Source organism: Drosophila kikkawai, chromosome 3L, assembly GCF_030179895.1.
Source record: "Drosophila kikkawai strain 14028-0561.14 chromosome 3L, DkikHiC1v2, whole genome shotgun sequence".
Lineage (NCBI taxonomy): Eukaryota > Metazoa > Arthropoda > Insecta > Diptera > Drosophilidae > Drosophila > Drosophila kikkawai.
This window is the reverse complement of record NC_091730.1, coordinates 23,189,492-23,213,484: the sequence shown is the minus strand read 5'-3', so window position 1 is coordinate 23,213,484 and position 23,993 is coordinate 23,189,492. Positions and strand designations below refer to the sequence as shown.

Sequence of the window (23,993 nt, the reverse complement as noted above, 5' to 3'; positions counted from 1 at the left end):
GTTTTGAGATAAACGCGTTTAAAGTTTTAAAATCGTATATGATTACATGTGAGGCATCGCCGCAGAATGGAAAATTTCGACACTTAAAAACTTTTGCCGGACTCTATCTTTTGATATGTTATTTTTTAGATCCTAAAGAATTATTTAAGGAAAAAAAAAATTAATGATTTTTAAAAAAAATTACTCAGATGTCTGCCCTTAAGAGGTATTCATACTTACTTGAGGATTCGGTGGCTGCATTATCAGCGAATGTTGGTTGCTGAGCGCCTCCGTTGGATCAATAGAGGACGGCTGCTGCAGTGGTTGCCAAGCCACTTGATGGTGAAGGTGTATGGGCTGGCGATGCGGTACCTCCTGCTGTTGTTGTTGTTGCTGCTGCTGAAAGTACATATGGAAGTCCATATGTAATAAGACACCATTTTGTGTGTGTGTATGTGTGCGTGCATCTTTACACTTTTTTGGACTAACCAAATACATGGCGGCTATCGTATTTATGCGCGGCATTCAAGCTATCTAAGAAAAGTGCTGCCTGAAAAGGTAAGAAATGGAAAATTAGATAATTTAAATTAAATTTAAATTAAGTACTACTTACATTTCTGTTATCCATTTTTCAGCTTTCTTCTGTATTGTATCCTTCCGCGTGGTCAGCGTTGCCAGATGAAAATTTGGCTCTCCCCCTAAGAAATCGCAAGAAGTTTAAATTTTCCCCATAAAAAATCCAGTTTTCACCCCAAATTTAAAAAATCAGTTAATTTCATAAATATAAGGAAGAAACATATATATATATGCATCGATAACATTTTCTGAAAACTCGACATGGAAACCTTTTTGTATTGTAAATCATTATAAACAGGCCTGCTCCGGTAATCGAAAACGGGAAGATTTTTTCGTTTTCGTTTTTGAAAACGAGAAATTGGTGCTCCGGTAATCGAAAACGAAAGATTTTTTCGATTCGAAAAACGGGCACCTTTTTTTGGCCGGAATGAAAAGTAAATGGCTTTTTTTTATATGAAATCCTATCTTATTTTCAAAAAGATAAAAATAAAATACTCAGGGGTCTATTGATGTTTATTCCACACCACCACAAGATCATTCCAGCAGGTAGTTATTTTATAAAAAATTTATTTCTGACCCCACCTCAGATTTGACAACAAAATTTTTGCCGTGTTCAACCAGTTTTCTCGTTTTGGCGATAGGTCGATAAGTTCACTGCAAAAAGTTATCGCCAAGGTTGCCATATTGTTGGTGGAACGAAACAGCCAGTTAAAAATACTTATAAAATATAAATGAATACATTAATAACTTTAAAGGACCGCCAAAATTGTTGTTTATAATTAATGCTATTTAATGTGATTACTTAAATGGTCCAAATTAACCAAATAATTATTTGAGACCACCGGAATTAAAACTGTGAAAAGTGTGGCAGCTTCTTAGGTGCCTAGATTTGCTTAACTCTACCATTTTTTGCCTTTTTCTGGCTTAGAAAAAGGGCTATTGTAAATATAATAGGCAGTACTTTACGTTGTTTGCTTATTACCAACAACACAAGTTAGCTGCTTGAGCAGTAAGAAACGATGAAAAAACGAAACATTTCGATAGCAGAAATTTGCCGAAAACCGGAGCAGCTAAAAACTAAAACGGTTCGTTTTCGCCCAAAACGAAATCGACGAAATTTTACGATTACCGGAGCAGGCCTGAATAAAAATAACGTTTCAATAAATGACTTTTTATAAATAAATTACGCACACTGTACAACGCAGCATGCCCGAATATTTATATAATAATTTATTATTTCATAGGGCTGCCTATTATTATTATTGGAAAAATAAATAAAAAATTTATAAACTGATCGGTGGTTTTTAATAGATACAGTTCTGGAAGTGCGAATAATATTTTATAAATTATGTTTGATATTCCACATGTTATTTTATTCATAAACCAACCAATTCAAATAATATAAAATACATTACGTAAATATTTAAACAAAACTAATAAATATAAAGAAATCGACTAACAAAAGTTAAAATATTACGTTCCAACTAACCATCCATACAATTTACAAAAGCTATCGATACATTGATATATTTGAATAAATGCTCGATAACTGATTGGTGTCATCCCTGGTTTTTACCGCTTTAAGTTATCGACTTGGCGACAAAAGTCTTCTTCTTTGTGACCACGGAAACCAACGAATCTGGCGTCGAAACCGAGATGGACTATTATAAGAAGTACAGGTTTAATCTTAACCGCGACAAAACCTTGTCGATCTACGCCAAGCGCGATGAGATCTTGGCGGCAATCAAAGGTAATCCGGTCGTAATTTTGAAGGGCGAGACGGGCTGCGGCAAGACGACGCAGGTAAGTCAAGCTCATTTCTATTACATATCCATTTAAATTAAAGATCAATGTGATTTAAATTAGTGAAGGAGTCATTTCCTATTACATTTTCCATATATAGTGGCTTATTTCAACTCAATTCTGATTTCAGGTCCCGCAATACATTCTTGACGAGGGCTTCATGACCGGCCAGTATTGCAACATTGTGGTGGCCCAGCCGCGTCGCATAGCCGCCATCTCCATTGCAAACAGGGTTTGTGAGGAGCGCCATTGGCAACTGGGCACTGTGTGCGGCTACCAGGTGGGCTTGCACCGTGAGACTGGAGACGACACCCGTTTGCTCTACTGCACCACCGGAGTGCTGCTGAACATGCTCATACACAATAAGACATTGACTCACTATACGCACATCGTGCTCGATGAGGTGCACGAGCGCGATCAGGATATGGATTTCCTGCTCATTGTGGTGCGTCGCCTGCTGGCAACCAACTCGTGCCACGTAAAGGTCATCCTGATGTCGGCTACAATCGATCCTCGCGGCTTTGCCGACTACTTTGCCACCAGGAACTCGATGCCACCAGTGATCAGCACCAGTCATGGACGGAAACACTCGATGAGAAGTTTTACCGCGATCAGTTGACCAGCATCAAGTGGAAAGACGATGTGGAGGGTCAGAACGAACCGCGAATCCTGGAGGATGGCTACAAGGCGGCGTTGAAGATTATTCTGATCATTAACAACATGGAAAGGCAGGCGGAGAGGCATTCGGGAGTGAGCTACCACGAGGCCATGCGCCAAGGGGCCGTGCTCATCTTTTTGCCCGGTATCTATGAAATTGAGTGCATGGCGGATAGTATTACCAATTTGTTGATGCAAGAGTAAGCAAAGTTGGCACATTTTTGTCACATTTTTATTTTATTTTGTATTGTTTTTCCCCACAGTAACTCCATGAAGATTAATATTGTGAGATACTGCTCCCTTATATCTACCGAAGATCAGCGGGGTGGTCTTTGAATCCCCGCCGTCCGGATACCGGAAGGTCATTCTCGCAACCAACATTGCTGAGAGCTCCATAACGGTACCGGATGTGTCGTACGTCATTGATTTCTGCCTTACGAAGGTGCTGGTCACCGATAAGGCCACCAACACTGACTTTAGGTCCCGCAATACATTCTTGACGAGGGCTTCAGGACCGGCCAGTACTGCAACATTGTGGTGACCCAGCCGCGTCGCATAGCCGCCATCTCCATTGCAAATAGGGTTTGCGAGGAGCGCCAATGGCAACCGCGCACCGTGTGCAGCTACCAGGTGGGCCTGCACCGTGCCACTGGAGACGACACCCGTTTGCTTTACTGCACCACCGGAGTGCTGCTGAACAAATTGATACACAATAAAACATTGCCCAAGCTGGGCGGCAGGCAGAGCATTGGCAAATTGAGCGGAAGGTTGGGCATTGGTGGCTAGTTGGGCGGCAAGCGTTACAGACTGGGTGGCAGGAAAGAAATAATAATATACCTGGGCGCCGATGTTACTCATCCGTCGCCGAGCTGAACCCGGCACTGCTGCAGCACATCTCGAAGCAGATTTCGATTGGCATCTACGAGCTGCTGAAGACCTCGGCCCAGAATATACACTCCGAACAGGACTGGCAGATTATCTTCAGTCTGCTGGAGTGCATGTGCGCGGAATCTGTGACGCCCAGCTATGATGATGCCCAGTTGCCGCTGCCGCCAAACGGCGGTGCCAAGTCAGATGGTGCACTCAGTGGTGAGAAGGAGGGATCAACGCCGCCCGAACGTGGTTACACATCAGTTCGTAAGGCAGAAATCAATGACGTACGACACATCCGGTACCGTTATGGAGCTCTCAGCAATGTTGGTTGCGAGAATGACCTTCCGGTATCCGGACGGCGGGGATTCAAAGCACACCCCGCTGATCTTCGGTAGATATAAGGGAGCAGTATCTCACAATATTAATCTTCATGGAGTTACTGTGGGGAAAAACAATACAAAATAAAATAAAAATGTGACAAAAATGTGCCAACTTTGCTTACTCTTGCATCAACAAATTGGTAATACTATCCGCCATGCACTCAATTTCATAGATACCGGGCAAAAAGATGAGCACGGCCCCTTGGCGCATGGCCTCGTGGTAGCTCACTCCCGAATGCCTCTCCGCCTGCCTTTCCATGTTGTTAATGATCAGAATAATCTTCAACGCCGCCTTGTAGCCATCCTCCAGGATTCGCGGTTCGTTCTGACCCTCCACATCGTCTTTCCACTTGATGCTGGTCAACTGATCGCGGTAAAACTTCTCAATCGAGTGTTTCCGTCCATGACTGGTGCTGATCACTGGTGGCATCGAGTTCCTGGTGGCAAAGTAGTCGGCAAAGCCGCGAGGATCGATTGTAGCCGACATCAGGATGACCTTTACGTGGCACGAGTTGGTTGCCAGCAGGCGACGCACCACAATGAGCAGGAAATCCATATCCTGATCGCGCTCGTGCACCTCATCGAGCACGATGTGCGTATAGTGAGTCAATGTCTTATTGTGTATGAGCATGTTCAGCAGCACTCCGGTGGTGCAGTAGAGCAAACGGGTGTCGTCTCCAGTCTCACGGTGCAAGCCCACCTGGTAGCCGCACACAGTGCCCAGTTGCCAATGGCGCTCCTCACAAACCCTGTTTGCAATGGAGATGGCGGCTATGCGACGCGGCTGGGCCACCACAATGTTGCAATACTGGCCGGTCATGAAGCCCTCGTCAAGAATGTATTGCGGGACCTGAAATCAGAATTGAGTTGAAATAAGCCACTATATATGGAAAATGTAATAGGAAATGACTCCTTCACTAATTTAAATCACATTGATCTTTAATTTAAATGGATATGTAATAGAAATGAGCTTGACTTACCTGCGTCGTCTTGCCGCAGCCCGTCTCGCCCTTCAAAATTACGACCGGATTACCTTTGATTGCCGCCAAGATCTCATCGCGCTTGGCGTAGATCGACAAGGTTTTGTCGCGGTTAAGATTAAACCTGTACTTCTTATAATAGTCCATCTCGGTTTCGACGCCAGATTCGTTGGTTTCCGTGGTCACAAAGAAGAAGACTTTTGTCGCCAAGTCGATAACTTAAAGCGGTAAAAACCAGGGATGACACCAATCAGTTATCGAGCATTTATTCAAATATATCAATGTATCGATAGCTTTTGTAAATTGTATGGATGGTTAGTTGGAACGTAATATTTTAACTTTTGTTAGTCGATTTCTTTATATTTATTAGTTTTGTTTAAATATTTACGTAATGTATTTTATATTATTTGAATTGGTTGGTTTATGAATAAAATAACATGTGGAATATCAAACATAATTTATAAAATATTATTCGCACTTCCAGAACTGTATCTATTAACAACCACCGATCAGTTTATAAATTTTTTATTTATTTTTCCAATAATAATAATAGGCAGCCCTATGAAATAATAAATTATTATATAAATATTCGGGCATGCTGCGTTGTACAGTGTGCGTAATTTATTTATAAAAAGTCATTTATTGAAACGTTATTTTTATTCAGGCCTGCTCCGGTAATCGTAAAATTTCGTCGATTTCGTTTTGGGCGAAAACGAACCGTTTTAGTTTTTAGCTGCTCCGGTTTTCGGCAAATTTCTGCTATCGAAATGTTTTGTTTTTTCATCGTTTCTTACTGCTCAAGCAGCTAACTTGTGTTGTTGGTAATAAGCAAACAACGTAAAGTACTGCCTATTATATTTACAATTGCCCTTTTTCTAAGCCAGAAAAAGGCAAAAAATGGTAGAGTTAAGCAAATCTAGGCACCTAAGAAGCTGCCACACTTTTCACAGTTTTAATTCCGGTGGTCTCAAATAATTATTTGGTTAATTTGGACCATTTAAGTAATCACATTAAATAGCATTAATTATAAACAACAATTTTGGCGGTCCTTTAAAGTTATTAATGTATTCATTTATATTTTATAAGTATTTTTAACTGGCTGTTTCGTTCCACCAACAATATGGCAACCTTGGCGATAACTTTTTGCAGTGAACTTATCGACCTATCGCCAAAACGAGAAAACTGGTTGAACACGGCAAAAATTTTGTTGTCAAATCTGAGGTGGGGTCAGAAATAAATTTTTTATAAAATAACTACCTGCTGGAATGATCTTGTGGTGGTGTGGAATAAACATCAATAGACCCCTGAGTATTTTATTTTTATCTTTTTGAAAATAAGATAGGATTTCATATAAAAAAAAGCCATTTACTTTTCATTCCGGCCAGAAAAAGGTGCCCGTTTTTCGAATCGAAAAAATCTTTCGTTTTCGATTACCGGAGCACCAATTTCTCGTTTTCAAAAACGAAAACGAAAAAATCTTCCCGTTTTCGATTACCGGAGCAGGCCTGTTTATAATGATTTACAATACAAAAAGGTTTCCATGTCGAGTTTTCAGAAAATGTTATCGATGCATATATATATATATGTTTCTTCCTTATATTTATGAAATTAACTGATTTTTTAAATTTGGGGTGAAAACTGGATTTTTTATGGGGAAAATTTAAACTTCTTGCGATTTCTTAGGGGGAGAGCCAAATTTTCATCTGGCAACGCTGACCACGCGGAAGGAAAGAATAAAGAAGAAAGCTGAAGAGAGCCAAATTTTCATCTGGCAACGCTGACCACGCGGAAGGATACAATACAGAAGAAAGCTGAAAAATGGATAACAGAAATGTAAGTAGTACTTAATTTAAATTTAATTTAAATTATCTAATTTTCCATTTCTTACCTTTTCAGGCAGCACTTTTCTTAGATAGCTTGAATGCCGCGCATAAATACGATAGCCGCCATGTATTTGGTTAGTCCAAAAAAGTGTAAAGATGCACACACACATACACACACACAAAATGGTGTCTTATTACATATGGACTTCCATATGTACTTTCAGCAGCAGCAACAACAACAACAGCAGGAGGTACCGCATCAGGAGGTACCGCATCGCCAGCCCATACACCTTCACCATCAAGTGGCTTGGCAACCACTGCAGCAGCCGTCCTCTATTGATCCAACGGAGGCGCTCAGCAACCAACATTCGCTGATAATGCAGCCACCGAATCCTCAAGTAAGTATGAATACCTCTTAAGGGCAGACATCTGAGTAATTTTTCTAAAAAATCATTAATTTTTTTTTCCTTAAATAATTCTTTAGGATCTAAAAAATAACATATCAAAAGATAGAGTCCGGCAAAAGTTTTTAAGTGTCGAAATTTTCCATTCTGCGGCGATGCCTCACATGTAATCATATACGACTTTAAAACTTTAAACGCGTTTAAAAAGGCTCCTTTTACACACTTTATTGAAACCTTTATTTTTAAATAGTTTCAAAAATTTAAACTTAGATTCTATATACTTTTAATTATTTTTTTCAAAAAGTATAGGGAACATAATACAAATCTTAAAAATCAAAAAACACATGTGACCTTTTTTTAAGTCTATGCGGAACAACACCCACATTTGCTTATGAAATGCTCTTCCTTATGTGATAGCTCAGAAAACACTCTTAAAATACGCTTCTCCTGGGGCACACAATTCATAACCCTCCTAACTTTGCTTGCTGGGTCTATTCTGTTCCTGTTACTTTGCGTTCATTACTAGTGCGCAAACACGAAATTCAAATTTGAATTTATAAAACTTTCTATGCACAGCATCATACTGCAATATTTTCGAATATTTTATTAGACACATGCTACGTTCTACATTCTTATATAATAATTTCTTTTCTACCATTATTATTTCCTTCCCACCACACAGCCTGTAACGCTTACCGCCAAACTATGCACAAATGCCCTACCTTCCGTCCAGTTAGCCACCAATGCCCAACATTCCTCTCAATTTGCAAGTACTAGTCCTATTAATTTCCATAATGTTTTAGAAGAAATTACTATTGCTGCTAGTACTAGCAGCAATAATACAGAAATTAATAATGAAATCAATGACAGTCCTATTAATACCGAAAATGATAACGAAGATATTATTGCTGCTAGTACTAGCAGCAATAATATAGAATTTAATAACGGAAGCAATCGTAGTACTGAAAGTACTAGTCCTATTTATATCGGAAATGATATAGAAGAAATAACTATTGCTGCTAGTACTAGCAGCAATAATATAGAAATTAATAGCGAAAGAAATGACACAACAGATAAACGTAGTACAGCTAAATATCCATGCGATTCGTGCACATTCAGTACAAACAATGAATTTGAATTTTTAAACCACCAGAATGTCGCACATGATATTAGAACACAAAAACGCAGACTACAATTGCTTCGCCAAATAACATTAAAGAAAATTGGAAAAGTAAAATGCCCACATTGCCCAATGGTATTTACACAGAAATGCTACTTAACAAATCACATTAAACATAGGCATCCAGCAAATAGTACGATTGAATGTTTAACAATATGTCCACATTGTGATGTTCCATCAATAAATATTTCTACATTTATTGATCATTTGCTTGAAAAGCACGGCCTCGTAGGTAAAATGCCATTAGAAAAGGCATTGAAATTGATAGAAACTAAAAAATCATCCTCGGAAAAATTCTATTGTACAGAAAGTATGTGCAAATATGTAGCAGACACTAAACAAAAAATTACCTGTCATGTCAACTCATTCCATTCGAAGAAGAAAGCTGAAAATATGACTCGAACCGATAAAAAATACATAGCAAATAAAGCAGCAGCAGCATCAAAAAAAGCAGCAATAGCAGCAAACATAGCAGTATTAGCTGCAGAACAATCATTAGCAGCTTCAGTACAATCTGAAATAGCTGAAGCAAGAGCGCATCAGCAGAATCAGGAACGAAAAGTACTAAAAGAATGCAAATCATAACTAAAGACATTTTGTTAGACGAAAGTAACTTTGAAGAAGAAATGATTGCACCGAAACGCATGAAGACATCGTTTGTAGAAAACAAATCAAAAACAGAAGCAATCATAGCAACAGCAGAAACAAAGAACATAGAGAGTTTACAAGAAGATTTCAACTATTTAATAAGTTGTAACGTCCTGTCGTCCATGGTAGTCAGCGGGATAGAGCTGTAAAAACATCGATGGTACTATCGATATTATCGATAGTGGCTGGGCTGCGCGATACATCGATTTTTTTTTTCCACCATCGATGTATCGCGTTTTTTTAACATCACTAGTTGCAGAAGCGTCGTTCCAGAAAAAACAAATCTATGAAAAGTGAAAAATGGACAAGTTTTTGGCAACAAAAGCAGGTAAATCATTATAATTCATTAGTGTACGTATATGTATCTATATCTTGTATGTTTTGTTTAATAGATGACAACAACAACGAGGTCAGTACAACGACCAAGCCAAAAAAACCATTGGTGTCCGAGGTGTGGACGTTCTTCACACGTGGTAAGGATGGGACTGCTAGGTGCAATATTTGTTCGAAGTCATATCGCACCAGCGGAAATACGTCCAATTTAAAAGACCATCTGACAAGGAAGCACCCGGAGCACAAATCTTCAGGAATTTCCGTACCGAAAATAACTACGTACTTTGAGAGCGCCAATACGTATGAGGACGGATCAAAACGTAAACAAAGCATCGATATGGCAGTGGCAAAAATGATCGCCACGGATGTTCAACCCATTTCAATAGTTGAAAACAAGGGTTTTATCAACCTCCTCAACATTCTTGATCCAAAATACAAAGTACCAAGTCGGTACCAGATTCGCGATATCTATCTAAAAAACATGCATTTAAGTATGATCGCAAAACTTCAAGACATCTTAAGCAAGATAGAATATTGTGCAATCACGACTGACGGATGGACATCAAAAGCGAACACTAATTATTTGACAATAACCTGCCACTTCATTAGTGATTTTGAACTGAAGTCGGTGGTTTTGTCAACCATGCCTCTTGTCAATGAACATAATCACACCGGGCAAAATATTGCAGACACTTTGGAGCTCGCGTTGAATGAATGGCATATTTTCAACAAAGTGGTTGCTATAGTCACGGACAACGCACCTGCGATGTTAAATGCGTGCAAACTTCTAAAGAAGCGTAATTTGGGATGTTTCGCTCATACCCTAAATCTTGTTGTACAAGATGTTTTGTCCTCATCGCTTGTCAAGTCGGCACTTGGTAAGTGCAAAGCAATTGTGACGTATTTTAAAAGTAGCGCCACTGCTTATGCTAAATTAAGGACGGCTCAAGGTGATAATGCATATAGCCTAGTTCAAGAAGTGCCAACCCGCTGGAATAGCGCGTTTGATATGCTGAAAAGATTTTTGCAACTGAAAAATGAAATCAGTTCAGTTCTGTTAAATACTCCGAAGTCGGAGCAGATGTTAAATGCAGATGAAATAAACCTGCTGACTGACATTTGCGAGCTTTTAAAAATTTTTGACGATGCTACGCATTATGTGTCTGGCGATACAAAGGTGACAATTTCTTTAATAATACCGGTGGCGTGCGGATTGTACTTAAACCTAGAAAAAATTACAACCAAATTGCAAACCACAGAAGGACTTGGAGTCTGTGAGTTATTAAAGAAAGGGGTTGAAACTCGATTGTTTCAGTACGAGACAAGGACTGTAACTAGGATTGCCACTATGTTGGATCCGAGATTTAAGAAGGAGGCCTTTAGAAGTCCTTTCAACGCCGCGGAGGCCATGAAGGCGTTAGAGGATGAGCTAACAATTTCTCCTGCAATCGAAATAGAGCCAGAAGAACAATTACCAAGAGAGGTCGACGGATTGTCCCTAATTGGGTACGTTCAAGAAAAATGTCAAACTAAAATCAGAAACAAGAGGGTGGACTCAATCTTGGCACTTAGGCAGTACACAGAGAAGCCTAACTCTATGCAGTCTCTGGATCCTCTTACGTATTGGAAGGTAATTAAAAAAAACAATATTTTTTAAATTATATAAAATGTTTAAAAAATATAAATTATATATATGTATATGTTTTCTTATCTACAGACTCATTTCTTGGAATACCCAACCTTGGCTGAAGTCGGCAAGCGGTACCTCTGCATCCCGGCTTCATCTACCGAATCGGAGAGGATGTTCAGTAAAGCCGGTCAAATTATATCGGATCGACGAACCTGTTTGAAGCCAAAACGCGTAAACATGCTCCTTATGCTTAACAAAAATCAGTGGCTGCTGGATTAAATTTATTGTGTTACAAACAAAGTCACAGTTTTCCAAAGAATGGATTAACTAAATTTGTTATTTTTTGTTATCAAACTTTTTCTTTATTTTTATGATTACAAATTCAACAACAATTCCCGTGGAACGGATGATCTCTTTTGTTAATCTCATATTCATTATAATCTCAAGTAGTTCTTAAGTTTAATAAATTAATCATGTTATCATTAATCATGTTTTCGTTTAACATTATAATCAATAAAAATAAAATTTATTCATTTCATTGCTTGGTATTTTATTAATAGTTTTAATGTTCTCGATTTTAGCATCAGAAAGCAAACGATGGCTTATAACGACATACGAGAATTTTTAAGTTTTCTAACTAATGAATAAAAAAAAATATATAAGTTATTATTATAGTCATTTTCGATAGTATCAATCGAATTATTATTTAATGTTTTATTTTGTATTTTAAGCGTATTTGCTTTCAATTTTTTTAATTGCGAGGTATGAATACAGCTGCGACAAAAACCATACAATGTATTAAACTATTAAACACACATAAAAACAAAAAGGTTAAAAATTTAAAAGATTTTCATAAAAACAAAAAGGTTAAAAATTTAAAAGATTTTCATAAAAACAAAAAGGTTAAAAATTTAAAAGATTTTCTTTTAAATTTTTAACCTTTTTGTTTTTATGTGTGTTTAATAGTTTAATACATTGTATGGTTTTTGTCGCAGCTGTATTCATACCTCGCAATTAAAAAAATTGAAAGCAAATACGCTTAAAATACAAAATAAAAAATTAAATAATAATTCGATTGATACTATCGAAAATATCGATGGTTTGGACTATCACTATCGAAAACATCGAGTAGGGGCACTATCGATGTTTTTACAGCTCTACAGCGGGACGTCCAGGGTCTTAGCGGGGAAGGGGGGGGTTAGCGGGGAAGACTACGACTAACTACAATGTTTTGGTTGGAACCTGGATTTACCTGGTTCCAGAAAAAAATGACTTGGCTGCTTGGGTGATTACGATCGCAATCAGCGGCTGAGTGACTTCTCCAGTGTCGTGGCCCGCTTTATATAGGGCTCGGCGAGGCCCTAGTGTGGCCAGCTCACTGGCCGGTTTTTTGCCTCCGATAGTGTGCCCTGCCGTCGTGCAGCCAGTGCGACCGTTCGTAGGCCGTGCGCGCGCGCGTGCTTTTGATTCAAAGTCGAGTGCGTCTTTTCCCTCTTTTCCCTCTTTTCGAGTTTGTTTTATTTAAGTATTTCGTATTTCAGTTCTTTTGTGCTTCATACTTTTTGGGTTCTTTTATTCCATTCTTGTGGCTACTTCAGTTTCTTTTGTTTTACATTTCTTTGCGTTCCTTAAGCCTAGAACTCTGACGAGAAAAAACCGCTGTATAAATTTAGACAGCGGCCAAACTCCATATAAAAAAAAACTGTGTCGAAAAAAAAGAAGAACTTTTAGTCACGTCGTTTTTTTCGGTACTCTGACGATGACAATGAATGTCCGTCAAATTAGCGTCGGTGAGTTAGCGTCGAAATGGAACGGTGGGAAATGGAACACGGAGGAGGTTTTTTATTTTTTAATTATTTCGTTATTAAGGCACTAATTCGAACAAAATAAAGTACCTACATGTTGAGAATTAAATTTACTATTGATTTATTTTGGGTTTGGGCAGTTTTGAGCAACGCTGGTATCTAAATTTTCCATTGGAAAAATCGTGTCCCCACCTTTTTTAAGATTTCGCACCCCCACAGAGGATGTACCGCTAAGCACGGTAAGCCAGGTTTTGGGGCACATATTCAAGTATAATCCCAGAAAGTTTCATTAAAATCCTAACGACAGTTTTTTAGCAAATCGTTCAACAGTGGCCAAACCTATGGTTCCCCTCCATACAAAAACCGGCAGCAAAAGTTTAAGGTCGCCAAGCTTAGCTCTCAGAGGATGTACCACTATAACTGGTATATGGGCATATTGGGGAGCGAAAATAGAATATTTGGAGAAAAATTTAATAAAAACAAAACGACAGCTTTTGAGAAAATCGCTTTACAGTTTTCCATTCAAAATGGCTGTTAGGAAGGCGCGAACTCCGGAACTGGAACCGGTCGTGAGCCAGTGGTTCAGCGCGCCACAGAACCGAACTAACTTTTAATAAATCGATTAATCCCCGCCAAAAAATATTTCCATTGACAATTTAAACAATTGTATTAATTATGAATGCCCAATAAACGACATTGTCATTCTAAGCAATTTGGTAGGTGTTTTATCAAATTCCGTTCAGTCGTTCAGGAGAAAACGTCAATTTTTCATTTATTTACTTTTATGTAAGCAAAGTAAACCACCGATCGCAAACGTGTGACGTCACACAACCCATGTTTCTCACCAATTGAATGCGCCAACCAGGTTTTCGACGCTAAATTTTAATTAATTATTACAACTCTCACAGAGGATGTACCAACATGCACGGTACATCAAACGAATGCAAACATTAATTATGATTTTCTATATAAATTTGAACGAGATCCTAACGACAGATTTAGAGAAATTCCAGTGTTTCTCTTCTGCAGGAAAATGGTAATGCCCATATGATACAGTAATGCAGTTTTCATTAATTAGCTACTTCATTAGAACCTTGAAAGAGTCAACTATATGTGTACTTTTGTGTAATTTTGCTTGGATTATTTTGGTAATACGACTACGGTCACACCGACCGTAAAAGGTAAACAAAAAAAAACGGCCGCCTTTCGCGGCGTATTATTATGAATTTCTGAATTCCTCGTCGAAGTATTATTGCATAAATAAATGCAGAATCCTTTAAATGTATGTTTTTAACCTATAATGCTTAAAATTTTTTTAATTATTACAAAAAAAATCATTTTAATTAATTTTACAGCGCAAGAACCTTGCTACCGCAAAACATATTATTTTTGCTAATTTTCTAATATATTTTCAGTTCAAAAAACAAGCGAAATGATATAAAAATAAAATTCTCATTGTGAGACCATACTGTCAATGAGCTGGCTAATACATTTTTCAATTACAATTTTCTTCATTAAACCCGTATTTTGTTATCGAGTATCTAGTATATAGTATGTAGATCTATCGATTACCGCGGCAATGAAGTAGCTAATGCATTATTCTAATGCATTAGAGCGCCATATAGTCGTCTTGCTCGCACTTGTGTAAAACTCTATAGCGCTGTAAAATCTTTAATGAAGTCTCTAATTAATGCGGCAGTGTCATGCCAGTATAAGCACTTTTCGACGCTAACTTTTAATTAATTATTACAACTCTCACAGAGGATGTACCAACATGCACGGTATATCAAACGAAAGGGAAAATTAATTAGGATTTTATTTATTAATTTTGACTAGATCCTAACGACAGATTTTAAGAAATTCACGTGTTTCTCTTTTCAAGAAAATATGGTAAGCACTTTTCCCAAACCGGTATGAGAACCGCATGGCAGCGCGGTATTTTCACCGCTAACTTTAATTACTTATTAAAACTCCAAAAAAAAAAAAACCAATAACTGAAAATGCACGGCAATTGCTCATGAAAGCTCAAAAAATGAAACCACGAAAAAGGCTCCTTTTACACACTTAATTGAAACCTTTATTTTTAAATAGTTTCAAAAATTTAAACTTAGATTCTATATACTTTTAATTATTTTTTCCAAAAAGTATAGGGAACATTGTACAAATCTTAAAAATCAAATCTTAAATTCTTTTCATAATTGGATTATAACATACAAAATATGGAAATCTTATCAACTAAATCTTATTTTTTAACCAAATTTAAATATATACATACTATGAAAATCTTTTCACCAATCTTAAATAGATAATGTGAAATTCTTTAATTTTAACCAATTAATTATTACATACAATATGGGAAACGTATTTTTTTTATTATACTAATGAAATTCTTTTTTCATCCACCGCAAATTTTACATTGGAGACACCTTTTAAGAATAAAATAAAAACACATGTGACCTTTTTTTAAGTCTATGCGGAACAACACCCACAATTGCTTATGAAATGCTCTTCCTTATGTGATAGCTCAGAAAACACTCTTAAAATACGCTTCTCCTGGGGCACACAATTCATAACCCTCCTAACTTTGCTTGCTGGGTCTATTCTGTTCCTGTTACTTTGCGTTCATTACTAGTGCGCAAACACGAAATTCAAATTTGAATTTATAAAACTTTCTATGCACAGCATCATACTGCAATATTTTCGAATATTTTATTAGACACATGCTACGTTCTACATTCTTATATAATAATTTCTTTTCTACCATTATTATTTCCTTCCCACCACACAGCCTGTAACGCTTACCGCCAAACTATGCACAAATGCCCTACCTTCCGTCCAGTTAGCCACCAATGCCCAACATTCCTCTCAATTTGCAAGTACTAGTCCTATTAATTTCCATAATGTTTTAGAAGAAATTACTATTGCTGCTAGTACTAGCAGCAATAATACAGAAATTAATAATGAAATCAATGACAGTCCTATTAATACCGAAAATGATAACGAAGATATTATTGCTGCTAGTACTAGCAGCAATAATATAGAATTTAATAACGGAAGCAATCGTAGTACTGAAAGTACTAGCCCTATTAATATCGGAAATGATAACGAAGAAATTATTATTGCTGCTAGTACTAGCAGCAATAATATAGAATTTAATAACGAAAGCATTCATAGTACTGAAAGTACTAGTCCTATTTATATCGGAAATGATATAGAAGAAATAACTATTGCTGCTAGTACTAGCAGCAATAATATAGAAATTAATAGCGAAAGAAATGACACAACAGATAAACGTAGTACAGCTAAATATCCATGCGATTCGTGCACATTCAGTACAAACAATGAATTTGAATTTTTAAACCACCAGAATGTCGCACATGATATTAGAACACAAAAACGCAGACTACAATTGCTTCGCCAAATAACATTAAAGAAAATTGGAAAAGTAAAATGCCCACATTGCCCAATGGTATTTACACAGAAATGCTACTTAACAAATCACATTAAACATAGGCATCCAGCAAATAGTACGATTGAATGTTTAACAATATGTCCACATTGTGATGTTCCATCAATAAATATTTCTACATTTATTGATCATTTGCTTGAAAAGCACGGCCTCGTAGGTAAAATGCCATTAGAAAAGGCATTGAAATTGATAGAAACTAAAAAATCATCCTCGGAAAAATTCTATTGTACAGAAAGTATGTGCAAATATGTAGCAGACACTAAACAAAAAATTACCTGTCATGTCAACTCATTCCATTCGAAGAAGAAAGCTGAAAATATGACTCGAACCGATAAAAAATACATAGCAAATAAAGCAGCAGCAGCATCAAAAAAAGCAGCAATAGCAGCAAACATAGCAGTATTAGCTGCAGAACAATCATTAGCAGCTTCAGTACAATCTGAAATAGCTGAAGCAAGAGCGCATCAGCAGAATCAGGAACGAAAAGTACTAAAAGAATGCAAATCATAACTAAAGACATTTTGTTAGACGAAAGTAACTTTGAAGAAGAAATGATTGCACCGAAACGCATGAAGACATCGTTTGTAGAAAACAAATCAAAAACAGAAGCAATCATAGCAACAGCAGAAACAAAGAACATAGAGAGTTTACAAGAAGATTTCAACTATTTAATAAGTTGTAACGTCCTGTCGTCCATGGTAGTCAGCGGGACGTCCAGGGTCTTAGCGGGGAAGAGGGGGGTTAGCGGGGAAGACTACGACTAACTACAATGTTTTGGTTGAAACCTGGATTTACCTGGTTCCAGAAAAAAATGACTTGGCTGCTTGGGTGATTACGATCGCAATCAGCGGCTGAGTGACTTCTCCAGTGTCGTGGCCCGCTTTATATAGGGCTCGGCGAGGCCCTAGTGTGGCCAGCTCACTGGCCGGTTTTTTGCCTCCGATAGTGTGCCCTGCCGTCGTGCAGCCAGTGCGACCGTTCGTAGGCCGTGCGCGCGCGCGTGCTTTTGATTCAAAGTCGAGTGCGTCTTTCCTTTTCCCTCTTTTCGAGTTTGTTTTATTTAAGTATTTCGTATCGAGTATCTGGTATATTTTATGTATTTCTATCGATTATCGCGGCAATGAAGTAGCTAATGCATTATTCTAATGCATTAGAGCGCCATATAGTCGTCTTGCTCGCACTTGTGTAAAACGCTATAGCGCTGTCAAATCTTCAAAAAAGTCTCTAATTAATGCGGCAGTGTCATGCCCGTAGTACCGGGGCCACCATCGACTTTAAAATAACATTCCTGAAAAGCAAAGTTTTTTGGGAGCAAAGAGAAATAACTCGGCAGCAGTTGCGCCATATTATGGACCTGCCAAAGCGGAATTATCGCTACTCCGGCTGCTTCGTAAGCGATTTTTAATAAAAAAATTATTTTATTAGAATAATAAAAAATGATTAAATAAATTTTGTATATGTCGGCAAGTAAGTTGCTAATGCCCATATGATACTGTAATGCAGTTTTCATTAATTAGCTACTTCATTGGAACCTTGAAAGAGTCAACTATATGTGTAATTTTGCTTGAATTTTGCTTGGATTATTTTGGTAATACGACTACGGTCACACCGACCGTAAAAGGTAAAGCCTAGTACTCTGACGAGAAAAACCCGTTGTCTAAATTAGACAGCGGAATCGCTGTTTATTTCGCTACCGAGCTAATGTGACCAAAAAAAATTAAGGAAAATCCTGAAATGCCATGAAAATGTACTTTTTATGGCGTTTAATTATTTTCTTTGGTCACACTGGACAGCTGTTTGTAAACAAATATTCAAAAAAAATATTAAAAATATTAATAAATATGGCATTAAAATGTCCTTTGTGGGTTAAATTCCATATTATGGGCTTCCCCTTGACAGCCCCTATCAATGCCACCTTTTTCCTTCAACTTTTCCCTCCATTAGGGGTGTCTAAATAAATCAAATGAATTATTTAGACAGCGCGATATCAGCTGTTTACTATCTTGATCTGGCAACGCCATTCAATTTTCGCAGGCTTCATTTTCGTCGTAAGAGTACCGAAAAAAACGACGTGTCTAAAAGTTCTTCTTCTTTTTTTTTCGACACCGTTTTTTTTATATGGAGTTTAGCCGCTGTCTAAATTTATACAGCGGTTTTTTCTCGTCAGAGTACTAGGCTTAAGGTGGGATCAGAAATAAATTTTTTATAAAATAACTACCTGCCAGAATGATCTTATGGTGGTGTGGAATAAACATCATTAGACCACTGAGTAAACTATTTTTTTCCTTTTGTAAATAAGATCTGATTTCATATAAAAAAGCCATTTACTTTTCATTCCGGCCAGAAAAAGGTGCCCGTTTTTCAAATCGAAAAAATCTTTCGTTTTCGATTACCGGAGCACCAATTTCTCGTTTTCAAAAACGAAAACGAAAAAATCTTGCCGTTTTCGATTTCCGGAGCAGGCCTGAATATAAATATCAAAACCAATCTGCAAGGGTATACAAACTTCGGCGTGCCGAAGTTAGCTTCCTTTCTTGTTAATTTTAAAATAATCAAGAAGTTTTTTAATATAAAAAACCCGATTTTGTAATACAAAATAATATTTTTCTAAGTCAAGGAATCATTTCCGACCCCATAAACCATATATATTCTTGATCAGCTTTAACTTGCGAATCTTTCTAGACATGTCCGGAAGAAATCGATTTTTTGGCCATTTTTGCGAAATTTGATAAGGGGTTACATCATTAAAATTAGCAAAAACGGCCAAAAATTTTGATTTCTTAATATTTTAAATTTGGTATGCAGTTTTTTTAAATTAATAAAAACTAACACAAAACTGCTTTCCGAATCGAAATTAATGCATTTTTGGCTTAGTTATGATATATTTTAATTGTTACCTGCAAGGGTATACAAACTTTGGCTGGCCAAAGCTAGCTTTCTTTCTTGTTTTTTTATATGAATGTCAGAACTATTAAAGCAATTTTTAATGCAAAGTTTAAATCACTCCATTATTTTCATTAAATGTTTTAAACATTTATTTGGTCTTTTTTTTTATAACTAAACTGTTCGAAATAATAACTTAACCAGGCGTTAACTTAGGGCGTTTCGATCGCCTTATAATTTTATTATTTTTTTTTTTTATAATAGGTTACGTTTACATTACACTAATGAGTTAAGTTTAAAGACTGCAATTATTAAATAAAGTGCATTGGGTATATTTTCTTAAATTTTGGAACAGTCTGCCACTTGTTATACACCTCCTTTGGGTCCCGGGACGAATGAGTGCTGTAATATGGGGAAAACTTAGTAAACATCACAGAACAATGGCATTGTCTTACCTGGGGAGATAAACACGAGCACGTTTCGCCGCATGATGAGCCAAATAAGCCGGTGTCGGATACGAGACCAAGCGATTGCAGCGTGGAAACATATGACAAATGTTGTAGGTCAACTGCTGGATCAAATTATAATCCAGTTTGCCGGTATTCTCAATTACGCTGTAACGCGTCGACCTAGCCGGCACGGCTAGGTGGACTGGTGGCTCACCATATAGAACTGCACTTCTTTCGGATTGACGATGGAGCTATCGCCCACTGTTGCGGGCTCCACGTTGTTATAGTCTTTTCTGGAATTATTGATCTGCGTTGGCTTCGGAAAGAAGCGAGTATGGTGACGCTTCACCACTATTATGCAGCAAATCTTCGGTTCAATGCCGATCTTTAAGTAGGCAAACGATAGAATAAATATATGGCAGGAGAAAACTAGATTTTAGCAGTATAAATTTCAAATAAAATCATACCTTTCGACATGCCTTATTTATTCCTCCGAGCTCTTCGCATTTGATTTTCTCCAACTGGCCATCGTCCACTCCATCCCTATAGTAGATAATGTGATCAGGATATGAGTTACGATACTCCCGGTATACACGCAAATGTTCCACCGTTATTGACTCCATATCCTCGATTACCTCCAAAGTGGAGCGCTGCATTCGATAACTGTAATTATAGGCAGCACCGTCGGGATCATGAGAAGCGACCACGCCCACTATACTGGGTATATTACGTTGATCTGGCGACGGATGAGTAACATCAGCGCCCAGGAACATAACATTATCGAGTATTGGCACGCCAGAAACGTCTTTAAGCTTGTGATTAATGCCGTTTAGCTTAAAGTTCACCTTTAGCAGGATGTTGGATATTGTTTGGCTATTGTTAAGCTTGTAAATCACAGTATCCTGTTTGATGCACTGCGTCAAAATGCCGTGCTGCAGTTCGGCTTTTTGCTTAATCGCACCGTAAGTAACTCCAAACGGCGGCATGATCACAAAGGCCAGATAGCAATGGTTTTGAAGATTTACGAAGCACTTGTCTAGACTCGTTTCATCCTTAAAGGGGCGTATCTCAGCCTTTTTATCCAAGTTCACGTTCACATTCTGGCTTTGGATAAGCACTTTCTGTTCAAAGTCGGCCACCTGGTTGTATGTCATCTTGGGACCTTGAAAGTACACAATCGCCCACTTGTGCTCCTTTGGCTGGGTCTCAAGAAACTGCTTATTGTCCATACGCCACGATCCGTTTTTAGCCAGGGAATACATGCTGTTATGGTACTCCAACTGGGGCGGTGTGAGGATTTGGGTGTTTATGCCCATATGATACACTAATGCAGTTTTCATTAATTAGCTACTTCATTAGAACCTTGAAAGAGACCACTATATGTGTAATTTTGTGTAATTTGGCTTCGATTTTGCTTGGATTATTTTGGTAATACGACTACGGTCACACCGACCGTAAAAGGTAAACAAAAAAAACGGCCACCATTCGCGGCGTATTACTATGAATTTCTAAATTCCTCGTCGAAGTATTCTTGCATAAATAAATGCAGAATCCTTTAAATTTGTGTTTTATATTATATGTATATAATATGTAGATCTATCGATTATCGCTCCAATGAAGTAGCTAATGCATTATTCTAATGCATTAGAGCGCCATATAGTCGTCTTGCTCGCACTTGTGTAAAACGATATAGCGCTGTCAAATCTTTAATGAAGTCTCTAATACTGGCATGACACTGCCGCATTAATTATGCTGATATGACACAGCCGCATTAATTAGAGACAGTGTCATGCCAGTATAAGTGAAAACTTTTTGTCATCTCTGGTATTTGAGTCCTGTAAGCTTAACAGGTGTCGCCGGAGCGCAGGCGCAATGAGCATGTAACGTGAAAGGGTAAAATCTCTTGGAGAAGGCGAAGACGAACGGAACTAACTAGCTCAACGATGGCTGAGGAGATTATTCGTTCCCTTACATATATTATTATATTTTATTTTTTTATTTCCAACAGGAAAATATAACGCAAAAGGACCAGCTTCTAATAATAACCTCCGTTTTCAAAGACCTGAAGGATGGAGGCTATGTCCTTAAGAGACTTAATAGGCAGGAAAAAAAAAACAGATCTTGATGCCGGGTTCTTGGCTATTTACAGCAACCTAACCTATTTTGGCACAAAGCCATATTTTGTCATCTACGATGAGCTACATTTTAATGTAGTGGGCAAAGAATTCAAGGCCTTGACATTCACGGGCACAGCTGCAGACGGGCGTGTTTCTCGATTTCTGTCCGTCAGATTGGTAAGTTTATGCAATTATTTCACCTAGAAACAAGAAAGGAAGCTAACTTCGGCACGCCGAAGTTTGTATACCCTTGCAGATTGGTTTTGATATTTATATTGTAAATTATAATGCCGAAAACAGACACTAAACAGAGTTTCATAACATTTTTTCTATATTTATTATGTTTACAGTTTGACAGTTACAGTTTTACATTCCCAGCCTTACATTTTCTCTACATCTACGGATCGCTTCTATGGCAGCTATATGATATAGTTGTCCGATTTCCATAATATTGTTACCAAAATTCTAAAATAATACCAAAAGCTCATGTCTCAAAGAAGATGAAAATACGTTGAAAAACAACGAAGTTATAATTTTTTTCGATTAATTTCCCGGTTGTTCCTTTGGCAGCTATAAGATATAGTGGTCCGATTTTCATAAAATTTTTACCAAAATTCTAAAATAATAAAAAAAGCTTATATCTCAGAGTAGATTTAAATACGTTGAAAAACAACGAAGTTATAATTTTTTTCCCATTTCCTGATCGTTCCTATGGCAGCTATAAGATATAGTCGTCCGATTTTCATAAAATTTTTACCAAAATTCTGGAATAATATAAAATGGCTATATCTCAAAAATGATGCAAAAATATTGAAAAACAGCCAAGCTATAATTTTTTTTCTAAAAATTTATCGAACATTTGTATGGCAGCTATATGATATAGTCGTCCGATCCGGCCCGTTCCGACATATATAGCAGTGAGAGTATATAGAAGACTATATGCAAAGTTTCATTGAGATAGCTTTAAAACTGAGGGACTAGTTTGCGTAGAAACGGACAGACGGACAGACGGACGGACAGACGGACATGGCTAGAGCGACTCGGCTGTTGATGCTGATCAAGAATATATATACTTTATAGGGTCGGAAACGTCTCCTTCACTGCGTTGCAAACTTCTGACTGAAATTATAATACCCTGCAAGGGTATAAAAAGTGCAGATAGGCAGTTTTTATTGGAGAACACGCAAATACATTTCCTCATTGGTTGGAAAGCTTATGAAAGGCGGGAAAATCTGGGATGCATTGAAGGAAAAACCACTAATGGAAAAATGCTTATTCTGTCAGGTAGTAGAAGGGAAATTGAGTTCTGTGGTTTTTTTTACCACACCAAAGTTCACAAATATAAAGAGAAAGCATAATGATACTCTTCAGTAAACAGTTTTAAAGCCGCACAAAATTTCAAGAATTTAAAGAAAGTTAAACTGGATTTTTTTAAATTAAATTGAATAGTATTTCATTGCCGATTTCCCCAAAATAACGAGGAAGCATTTAAAAAATAGATATTTAAATTTAGAGTGCGTCTAGAAAAACAAAGAAATCTTTTTAGGTTTTGTAATAAAAGCTTAAAATGATTTGGCACTTAAATTGGGAACCGTCTGTTGAAGGTTTTCGAATAAAAAATATACAAAAGTGAAAAAACCCTCTTTGGTCAGCTTTGGTCTCATAGTGCGCGAACCAGATCTTAAACTCTACTCAATAAAGTGTAAATCGAATAGGAGCAGGGTATTATAATTTCAGTCAGAAGTTTGCAACGCAGTGAAGGAGGCCTTTCCGACCCTATAAAGTATATATATTCTTGATCAGCATCAACAGCCGAGTCGATCTAGCCATGTCCGTCTGTCCGTCCGTCTGTCCGTCTGTCCGTTTCTACGCAAACTAGTCCCTCAGTTTTAAAGCTATCTGAATGAAACTTTGCATATAGTCTTCTATATACTCTCACTGCTATATATGTCGGAACGGGCCGGATCGGACGACTATATCATATAGCTCCCATACAAATGATCG

The 23,993-nt window shown here is 37.5% G+C and overlaps 1 protein-coding gene and 3 pseudogenes across 1 annotated transcript; 2 read left to right on the top strand and 2 right to left on the bottom strand.

Annotated features, from left to right (window-relative positions):
• Positions 1-2,211: 2,211 nt before the first annotated feature.
• Positions 2,212-3,801, top strand: LOC121502235 (probable ATP-dependent RNA helicase spindle-E; annotated as a pseudogene).
• Positions 3,802-4,145: 344 nt separating this feature from the next.
• On the bottom strand, positions 4,146-5,395 carry LOC108080894 (probable ATP-dependent RNA helicase spindle-E; annotated as a pseudogene).
• A 1,443-nt stretch (positions 5,396-6,838) lies between these two features.
• On the top strand, positions 6,839-22,097 carry LOC138928644 (mastermind-like protein 2). The gene is made up of 4 exons (XM_070286008.1): positions 6,839-7,081; positions 7,145-7,205; positions 7,296-7,469; positions 21,881-22,097. The coding sequence occupies exons 2-4, from the start codon at positions 7,170-7,172 to the stop codon at positions 21,995-21,997; spliced, it is 327 nt and encodes a 108-aa protein (XP_070142109.1). The 5' UTR covers positions 6,839-7,081; positions 7,145-7,169; the 3' UTR covers positions 21,998-22,097.
• Positions 19,688-21,344, bottom strand: LOC108080883 (protein argonaute-2-like; annotated as a pseudogene).
• Positions 22,098-23,993: the final 1,896 nt, after the last annotated feature.

Bases quoted from the DNA above. Each gene is read 5' to 3' on its own strand.
- LOC138928644 (XM_070286008.1), top strand. From the start codon at position 7,170: ATGCCGCGCATAAATACGATAGCCGCCATGTATTTG. The intron at 7,206-7,295 runs GTTAGTCCAAAA...ATGTACTTTCAG, and splicing joins CGATAGCCGCCATGTATTTG to CAGCAGCAACAACAACAACA. The intron at 7,470-21,880 runs GTAAGTATGAAT...TATTTCCAACAG, and splicing joins TGCAGCCACCGAATCCTCAA to GAAAATATAACGCAAAAGGA.